Source organism: Mya arenaria, chromosome 16 (assembly GCF_026914265.1).
Source record: "Mya arenaria isolate MELC-2E11 chromosome 16, ASM2691426v1".
Taxonomy (NCBI): domain Eukaryota; kingdom Metazoa; phylum Mollusca; class Bivalvia; order Myida; family Myidae; genus Mya; species Mya arenaria.
Window position 1 is genome coordinate 27463261 of NC_069137.1, and position 10799 is coordinate 27474059.

Below are 10799 nucleotides of genomic sequence, written 5' to 3' on the forward strand. Positions count from 1 at the left end.
TTCATTTTATACATTGAAAAACTTGACATTTCTCAAGGCAAAAAGAAACAAAAAGTGAGACGGTTTCATTAAGATTAGAACCTTTTCCCTTCATGCAAAAACACTAATGTTTTGTTCATTTCTATAGCCAGCCTGGTTGCTGAAGCAACGGAGGTATTTTCAAGGACAAGAACCAGTGCTGGTCAAAATGTGGTCTTGTATGGAATTTCAAACCGGCTCTCGGCAAGGATTTCCGAGAAAGGAATACCGTCTCCAAATAAGAAGAAATTCTAAGCATGTCTGGTTTCAAGGCTTTCAAAATGCATCTGGATACTCAGTTAGTTGAGATTAACCTTTGAGTTGTTAATAACTGATTGCAAAATGTCCAAAATACTATGTATTTCATAAATTTTGTCCTGAATATTTTTGAATTCATGAACTTTTCTGCATATTTATCACATTTATGACTACATAAAAGGTTGTGTATGCCTTGCATGAGTGTTTACAGGCATTTGTCATATTTGAACAGTAGTAGCAGATAGTTTTATTCTGTTAAAACATTGCTTTTGTGTCTTGCTTGCAGATTATGAGTAGTGTAAAAAGAGGAGTTCCGCGGCCAGCTTTGGCGGTTTAGCGCGCTTTGCGACCATGTTGGGCGGTTTCCCGCGCTTTAGCGTCCATTTTGACGGTTTCCGGCTGTTTAGCGCGCTTTAGCGGCCATTTTTGATGGGGTCTTCATTAATTGACAGTATTCATTTCAATATAAGGATATGATACCCTATGAAAAATGACCTATTGTTTTTTATAACCACTCATTCGTATAAGTAGTTGATAGTTGATAATGTAAACTATTGTTTGAAATCCAAGACAAAGGGATATTGTTTATTAGTAAATCGTTAGTAGCATAAAACCCGACCACATATTAACATTATTGCAGCCACTATTTTACGCTAATATGAGTTATAATTTGACACCATAAGACTCAGGAGAATGTTAAATTCCTTTTGGGATAAGAATAGAGCTATTCTGCCATGGATAATTGATTTTGAAGCAATTTCCATATACGAATGGCTGCAAGATAGGCATAGACATATGACAGATTTATTAAGAAGTACAGATTTTCAAACCATAGTTGATGAGTACAATAGTCGTGGTGAATGGCAAAACCAGTGTAAATTTATACCATATTTATTAACATTTTCTCAAATTAAAGACACTGAAGACTATATTCCCAGACAATAAAACAGATATCTGTTTTACAGTACCAATCATTGTTTGTGTAGCTTTCAGTCGATGCATACTATTAACGATCAACGCAACGACTGTAAAGTGTACTTGCGATCTGTCAGTACTTAAAAAATCGTAAGTGTTAAAAAATACAAAATGACTCAAGCCCAGATACGTTTATCTAACGAGTTGCAGCAGGCATATTTGAGAGGTTTTGGTTTTGAAAATGTCTCCTGGTCACCAATAAGAAGAGAAATTACATGCACATTTTGTGATAAATTTGTCATAGTTGTGAAAGAGAGACAGCGACGCATTAAAATAATATTAAAAAAGGGTCACGTCACAAAAGGCTTCAATTACCATTTGATATTTTTGAAACTCTCTATGAAATGAAGAAAAGTGTTCAGTTGTTGGCTTCATTCTTACACGGTCAGTCGAAATGATAACTTCCAAACCATTAGAGTGTGAATATAGTTCTCCTAGTATGATATTTTACCAAGACAGACTTAAAACGTTCGACATGTGGTCACCTCAGATAGAACCAAACAAGTTCCAATCATCTTCAGCAGGATTTTATTATACTGGTAGAAATGACACAGAAGAGTATTTTTCTTGCGGTTTGCGATAACATCAGTGGCAGAAAAGAGACGTGTCGTTTTTAGAACATAAAACACATTCTCCAAGTTGTTTATTTTTGAACATAATTGGACATAATAAAAACGACATTTCATGGCAGCATAAGGACACCCGATTCTCACCCCTAAATGAATCATCTCAAGCACCATGGACATTAACCGAGCCTCCAGCGGGTTTTCAATATGGCGATACCCCGGGGTGTCAGATCTGAGAATTAAAATTCAAATTCAAATTTCCGTTACAATATGTAGCTACAAAAGACATACAACATAGCATGAACATTTAGTACTTTACTGACTTTCGTTGCGGACGTATCATAGCAGAAATACTTAAACATGGCTTGTAGTAAACTATCTCAAGATATTAAGGAAGTTGAACAGTGTATGTCCGTGAAGGTTGACCTGAATGCTACGGGCCCTACAGAGATTCGTCAACCAAATTCGGAGACTACCAGTGTCACGCTAATGAATTCGTACTTTGACTTTGTATATGCAAAGCACTCTGTGAGGTTATGGGTATTGTGACTAGGCAGCTTGTTATGGTTGCCAGATGGATCTCCTATCTAAAAAAGATCACGATTGTATCATGGATACAGACCCTGATGACGATGAACACAAAATAGGCCTTTACTTCAGCGACATGCTAAATGCAGTTAATGAAAGGAGTATACAACAAAGTTGGGGAGATATTTAAGGAATGAATTGCGGGGTTGATGTCATTATCGGGGTATGAACGCAATTGGGTTGGTCAATGTGTGTGTAACTGTAAACCAGGTGAAAAAGCGAACTCAAACGAGAAGGTAGAAAAACGCCTGAAATCTCATCTTTTTTATACATCAACCAATCTACCAAGCGTTAAGTATTTAATCAAAAAGGTAAAACAACACAAAGAGACACCGAAAAAAGGACAAAAAACTACTAAAATAAATGTTTTAAAAAGGCACCAAAAACCTTGAAAAAGACACCATAAAAACTTGAAAAACTAAAAAAAAAACTTTAAAAAAGGTGCTTAAATAGTGAACAGAAAAACATCAAGTCCTTTCATAACCCAGGACGTATTCACTAATAACTTCGCACATGACGGATGTAGTGAGGAGTACCAAACAAACTATTACTGTTTGATTTTTTCTCACACCCAAGTTGCAGTTAATGGTGTGTATAGTTCAACCAAAAGCCCGCTCCGTGTAAATAAATGTATTAATAGTTCTAAACAGCGTCACCCTTCCAACCGGATCATAACACAGGGAGATACTAGCGCTCTCCCTGCTAAAAGGCTTCTCTGCCCTAAGCCTCTCTCTCGACTAGCAGTCAAACCGACCATTATATACCACACCGCACTAGACCGGTTATGCAAGAACCAGACGGGTTATGCAATCTAAGTACTTACCCCTGTCCCTGGGGTGTGGTATCAGTAACACTATGTAATATGTTACAGTATTATCAGGAGATTCGACCATTGTCACAGGTGTCTGATGATACACCTATCGAGTTCCAAATAAGTGGACAAAATTTAATGAACTATCTTGATATGCGAGGAACACAATTATGTGTGAAATTGAAAGTGACAAATCAAGATGGTAGTGATATAACAAATGATAAATTTATTCTTACAGGCATTATTTTCAGCTACTGAAGTCTCATTACAGAACAAAGCTGTAATTCTTCAAATTACAATCCATAAACTGCAATGATTCAGACCTTGTTACACAGTGGCCATGATGCTACCCATTCTCAATCATTATATCAATTATATATTAAAGATGATAATGACAAAAATGGAGCAGATATTACGGACGCCAGTGGTTCTAATAATGATCTACTTTTGGAATCAAAATACATTACAGGATATAAGATTCTAGAGCTTCAAGGACCAATATATTACAGTATATTTACTATTAAAAGATATTTACTTAATAATGGTGGATGTCAAATTGAAAATATATAAAAGCTCTCCAGCATTTTGTTTGTCGGCAGGGGATGCATCTCCTGACTACAGAATAAAGATTATAGACATATACTTACTAGCAAAAAAGGTGAGAGTAAATCCAGCTCTCATCGTTACCCACGCTGAGTTGTTGAAAAACAGCACAGCTAAATATCCATTCGATAGAGTAGAGTGCCAATCCCAGCCTCGCTGCTGGAAGTACAATGTTTACATATATTATTTGTTTCAAGGACAAAAACGAAACAGAGTAATTGTAGCATTTGAAAAATCAAAGGCTTTCTCTGGAGATTATAAATCGAATCTATTTCATTTCTTAAACTGTAACATTTAAAGCATATTTTGATATGCGGATGCTGTTTCTGTGTTGGACAACCCATTAAAATTAAATTTTAATGCATCTGAAGGGCTATATTTTATGAGAGCCTAAACAAACATGTTTTAACAAATGGTTAATGGAACAAAAACTCTGGGTTGGATATAAGCAGAGAGGACTTTGCCAATACATCAACACTTTTTTCGTTTCAGTTAGAACCAAAATTTCCAGATGATAATACATTTCTCTCTCTTGTAAAAACAGGCAATGTGCGTTTAGAAGCTCAGTTTAAGTTGTATTGTACATAGTTACTCTCCTGTTTTCTTTTCCAAATCAATTCACAAAGAGATAATTTCAGAATGAATACATCTAAAACTCAGTGTTGTATAGAATGTCCCCGTTTGTAAAGAAAGTTTATACTAGGTGTTTATGCAGCAAATGAACTTCCTACAAAAATGAATATTCCATGTGGATTTATAGCAAATACAGATGATCATACAAAGCCAGGAAGACATTGGTGTGCCTTTTACTTCCCAAACCCTACCACTATAGAATATATTGATGGTTATGGAATGCCTGTCAACTACTTTAATGACTATTTCCTTTAATATACATCAAATTGTTCATCACTCATAACAAATTCAAAGCAATTGCAATGTTTGTAAGTGATGTGTGTGGAATGTACTGTTTAATTTTCTTGATTCATAGATTGAATGGATAATTGTTTATGATATTGTAAATATGGTAGTGGAAAATCTAACTTTCTTTTTGAATTTTTTAAAAGTGCAAATTCCATGTAAATGCTACTCCGCGAAAAAATATATACTGTTATTCAACTTATCAACCATTATACGACAGCATGAAAACAACTGTACAAAACAGAATTCTTTGAAGGTTTACCATCTTAATATGATATGGATCTTTGGCCTTACGACTCTGGACTTAAGATTTTGGTCATTGATGATTTAGTGCATTTACAATTTACAGTCACCACAAAAAAAACTGTATTTTTTGTGATACAAAATCTGTTTTCTTGAGGAAAGTATTTCCGAACTATAAGCCTGAATAGTCATTACTTTATATTGTTTAATATCCAGAGAGATCAACTTCAGATTCAAACACTTGTCCGACAAATGTTTCCTGATGATTCGAAATATTTTATGGATGCCTATAAAAAAGCAACACAAAAGAAATGCTCTTACTTAATAGTTGATGAAAGTCCACATTCAAACAAATTGTAAAACTAGCGCACCAACATATTTCCATCTCAGACGCTGACTGTTTTTCGATCTGAAAAAGAAAAACATGAGTGAAAAAATGGAAAAGGAAAAGTTTTTTAAAATTTCTTTTAAACACGAGTGTGACAAAAAATGTTGATAAAACATTAACAAAATCTCAGATAGGTGTAATTGTGGAAGTGGTTTACAATAATATCATGGGAAACCTGAAAATTTCAGACAATATCAAAAAGAGATATAGGATTTCATTCGTAAGTTTGTAGTAAAAGGACTATCACAAAAGAAGAGAAAAGCTTTCCTCATTAAATATTTTAAGCAATTCATTTTAATAATACAACCTTGTGAGTCATGGCTCAAGAACTAGTGTTGATTCCAAAATCAAAATATGAGCATATGATGAAGGAATTTTAAAGAAGTGAGAATAATAAACATTTACATCAAGAAAAATTGGAACAGTCATCAATGCATAATCCAATGAAAATAAAGTTTGTAAAACGATCAAATATTGTTTTTGAAAAAGCATGGCCACATGAAGTATCAAAGTTTTAGTGATTACCTTACTTCAAAATATGCACATGAATATGAGGAATATCAGAGATAAAAGTTAAAATGGATTTGGGTGTAATACTTGTGGAAAACCATTTAAGAACAATATGATCTGTTGGCAGTTTTTGCTAATGCAAATAAAAACATTCAAAACATTTCAGAAACAAGACTTCAATTTTATCCTATTAAATGGTATTTATCAGTGCAGGTCGAGTTAGTTGAAGATGGAGGCAGCACATCAACTCCACATTTTAGATCAAGGACTTATAGAAGTTTAAATTTAATAACATTTGATGAAGATAATTTACATGAAGCATTTCAAAAAATGTTTGAAAGTTCTAAAAAGTACATAAGAGAAAGCTCTGAGTGGGTTCTCAAAAAAGTATTAAATAAACTGTGCACACTGTGAACTATTCACAAGTGTCAGGGTCTAGTTTTGTTGAGTTACCAAAGCCTCTTATTCACAATCGAAGTTTACTAAACATAAGAAATCTTCACCAAAAGTGTTTTATATGGTGTTGTTTAGCATCCCTTTATCCTTTGGATTCTCCTCTGGTGAGTAATTATGAACCATTAAAATGAATTAAACACAAAAGATTTGCTGTTTCCAATGTCATTGAATCAAATAAGTCAATTTGAGAAGCAAAACCAGTTTTTGTCTTTAAATGTGTATGAAAGGTTGCTCAGATACATTTTATCAGGCTGTGAAGTAACTAATTTTGACAAACAATATTATAAATGTCTTCAATTCAAGCATTTATAGGCTTAAACTGCCAGATTTTTTTAAGTTTGTATTAATAATTAATAATCATATAGTGGTCTCCATTATGGCAGAAGAGTTCTACCAACAAAAGACTGGGTGCAGCACCCTTCTATCACTCATTTGCTAAAACCACAGTTTATCACTCGAAATCACTGGTAGCCTTATTTCACATAAACATGTTTCTATTGAATAAATAATTGTCAATAAAAAATTGATACACGTTTTCATCAGCTCAGTAATGGATCATTCTCAAATCTTAGATTTAGTTTATGAAGATAACATATCAGTATATTGAAAAGTTTTTTCACTTAATTAAGAGATCAGAGCCTGTTTGCATCAAGTCCTTTTAGTTGGATGCGTTCATGGTAATCTCCATGGAAAAGCCATTGTTGTGGGCTTGTCAATTTTAACTTCAATCTCACTGTCCTTGGCATGCTCTCTCATGAATTCACTCACTGGGTTGTCAGCGAAAGTTCTGCAAAATAATGTTCATATGTACAATACTTAGCGTTTGGAATAAATTATGCAAATTAACTTGAACATCAAAACTCACATCTGAATACAATGGAAATAATGTCTAAAATTGTTTTTGACTTCTGTTCATAGAATTACATACACAGGCAGTAATACTGCCTATAATACTTTTGTTATACCTGAAGTGATGATATTTCCTCAAGTTTGGAATGGACTTCAGGGGTCTCTTGGTGTACTCCAACCAGTCAAAGAATATAACCAGTTTGCCAAGGTCATCAATCAACAAAGGATGTGTGCTGCCTCCATTTGGTCTATATAAATAAACATGTTGTTTATATCATAATATTATACCTATTGTTTTAACACAAGCTTTCTTTTACATGATAAGGTATAACCAACTTCAGTGTTTAAATAAAGTACCAAACTTCAATATTTTTATATACAAAATCCTTTAATATGGCTTTAAATCAACATTTAAAGCACCAAATTTAAAAAAAAAAAAAAAACAACAACAACATTCTTACAACTTACCTTCTACAGACAAAATCTCAGACTGGACAGAACTTTATGTCACCCGCTCCCATTTAAGTAAATACTATTTCTCTATGTAGCCCCTTCAGAATACATCAGACCCTTAAACATAGAATTACATACAATTTATTGAACTGATTGCCTTCAACCCATGAAATTCAGAGAAGTTAGAGAACAGATTTAAGCCAGAAATATTTTAAAAAACTAATGAATATATTTTGAGATTTTTGATTACTTGTATTGAAAAAATAATAAATGTTACATTGTTTTGTTATTCTAATGTTCTCATGTGTCAATATGCAGTGCATTTAAGTGATGTACTTCAACACTATTTTGTCAATCATACTTAATGACTGCATTGTTTTTATTCCGCCCAACACAGTTATGCAGATTCTTCTCCATATGGATGATGTTGAAAATGAGGTACCACACCATTGACCACATAACAGCTAAACCCTTATCACTGAGATAAATATCTGTGAACCTGAAAAAAAACAGCACTTTGAAATAGAAAAGATGTATATATATATATATATGTATTTACACTATAATTTTATTTTAAGTAAGAACTTTGAATAAAGGTGATATAAAGTATTTAAACAAGAGCGCTACAGAGCAAATTCGAGCGCTTTTCTGTTTTTCAGTGAATCTACCAAATATAAAGGTTTTCCATTTCCCCTATAATAATTTAGTCAGATGGCAAAACTGTATTAACCACTCAATTTATAAATACAATTTACCATATGATTTACAGAACACTTCAAAGCAGTGCCCTCTTGATGTGCCTTGTATGGGTAGAAGACCTGCTCAGCATAGTCAAAGCTGTAATGAATTGTTGTTCTATGTACAGCAGGTGCTTGACCTGAAATTTCACATTTGATCATAATGTTCTAAAAATATGTATTTACAGAAATACAAATCTTTAACTGTTTATAGTTGGTGTGATGCCCCGGCAGATCAACATGTACACAATATTGCATGCCAAAGAAAGTTCCTGGTAGTCTTTGAATGTCATGCATACTCAAAAAGCAGCTTGCAGCTACAGTCATTAATATTTGTCCTAAGCTGCAACTCAAAATTAATTCGTAAAATCCGTCAATAATTGTACTGATAGTTGGCTGCGGTGAGATGATGAAAAATTGCTTATGTCCTTTTTCAGTCATCATAATTATGCAAAAAGAAAATATCTGCTGGATTTTGTTTCTGTTTACATTTTCAATGTCAGCCTGTCAAATTTCACTTCCGCTTTCTTTTCCTTCGATCAATTTCCATCCATTTGACCGAATTTAGAATAAATTGCATTACATCAAAGATATACACATTTGTAAAATTATATGCTTAAACATTGAAAATAATTCTACTTACCTACAAATTCCAAATTTGATGTAAATGCCTTTGGTTCAGTTCGACCTACTTCCTCAGATTTGGGTTAAAAAATAGCACATGACAACAACGGGAGATAACACCGAAAATAATAAACAATACGAAAAGAAAGTGGTTAAAATACACTATTTCTATGAACATTACATTTTAAAGAATATATTTGATTGAACAATCTAGGGTGACAAAATGTTTAATGGTTGTTTTTACGATAAATACTTCGTTACTTCATTATTTTTTACGCTTCAATTTTGAGCACATTTTTCTCGAAATCGAGGCTATCGGTTTCGGGCCAAAAGTCTCATGACGCGTCACAAATATTAGACTTAAAATTTTGTTTAAAAATTGTGTGTTTTGGTATGTGATCTAAACTATATACCATAATACATGAACATACCCATTTTTTGTTTACAAACTGCATATTTTCAAAATAAACCTGTAAGAAAAGATTTACATGGTTTCGGGCTGGAAGCCACGACAGCTTTGACACTAGCGACATTCATTTGCTTGGTGTAGGTCTCGTTAAAATCCCATACTGTTGTGAATCATTATCAACCATATGCACAACAACTACACATTGTGCCTACCAACCCTTACTCTTGGCTAAAACGGATATAAGTGCAGCATGTATAATTGATACATGTGCATTTGTCTTTAACGGTTGTAGTTTCTGCCGGTTGATAATCATAATTTGTTTCAGGCAGGAAAATGACTGAATATTACTAATTCAACAAATTGGGGTTATGAAGAATTCCAGCCTGCATTAATTACTATGTTGGATCATTGAGACGGATTTGACATCCATGTCTATCCACAAGGCAGTCACATCTGATAGAGATGATATGAGTATTTCATATAAAACATATTTGAGTTGGTATTTGTTGTTTTATAAACTCACTGTATTCAATAATCAAGTGGTGTGTGGTGGTGGTGGTGGTGATGATGATGATGATGATGATGATGATGATGGTGATGATGATGAATTTTATTGATAAATTCAGTAATTTTCTTTATATATTATCTACATGTTTGTATCAGCTTGTTTTTTTTTAAGTAATGTCGAGAAATATTAAACTATTTATATTTTATTTTGTATGGCAGTATTATTATCTATACTAATAAGTTAGAAAGGCTTTAAAGTTTTGTTTTTTTTTCTTTACAGTACTAAACATTCTAGATGGGTAAAGAACCCGAAGGGGCATGAAAACCAAATCAGCATTGACTCAGCATTGAGTAATTATCATCTGTGCACACACTACAAGTACAAACGCATGGGAACAGACCAAACTTCAAATGTTGAAGAGTGAAGACTTATTGTGAAAAATTCTGAATGTAAGAAAACCATTGACAAAATAAAACAAATAGACATCGATTACCCACAGAGACTGTTTACATGTTATAATATTAAAAAGACAAATTAGTTGAGAACTTTCACTCTGACATTTTTGGAGGGCCATTACCCCCTACTAGTGTTCTTGTTTCTTTACTTATTTTAATTTGAAAGTACATTCATTGTTTTTAAATCTGAATTCTGAGTTTGTATCATACGTAAAATTCATTTATTTGAATGATTACATTTTATGAATAAGTCCAATAAAGCTTTATCAATTTGTACAAGAAAAAGGTTGATTTTTAAGCTTTTTATTAGCTATAAAAATGTATGGTTACATGACATTATGTATATTTTCTTCAAAATTGACTGGTAAACTATCATATATTGTCTTTTAAATTGTTCATTAGACATCATAGAAAATATTTAAAATGATTT

General features: G+C 33.0%; 1 protein-coding gene across 8 annotated transcripts in view; it reads right to left on the reverse strand.

Moving 5' to 3' along the window:
- Positions 1-9099, reverse strand: part of LOC128222075 (heat shock 70 kDa protein 12B-like) — a 44710-nt gene extending 35611 nt beyond the window's left edge. For 4 of the 8 annotated variants that reach the window (XM_052930872.1, XM_052930870.1, XM_052930869.1 and 1 more), the window contains exons 1-8: positions 9017-9099; positions 8392-8513; positions 7998-8135; positions 7652-7753; positions 7300-7431; positions 6955-7121; positions 5302-5389; positions 3864-3978 (exon numbers count right to left, since the gene is read on the reverse strand). Coding sequence is in view for 4 of the 8 variants with exons in the window: in XM_052930864.1 (XP_052786824.1) it covers positions 3229-3298 (70 nt within the window). In the remaining 4 variants the exon portion in view is untranslated. Of the gene's footprint in view, positions 1-3228; positions 3979-5301; positions 5390-6954; positions 7122-7299; positions 7432-7651; positions 7754-7997; positions 8136-8391; positions 8514-9016 lie in introns of all 8 variants that reach the window. The other 4 variants (XM_052930864.1, XM_052930865.1, XM_052930867.1 and 1 more) reach the window with 4 other exon arrangements.
- Between the last annotated feature and the right edge of the window lie 1700 nt (positions 9100-10799).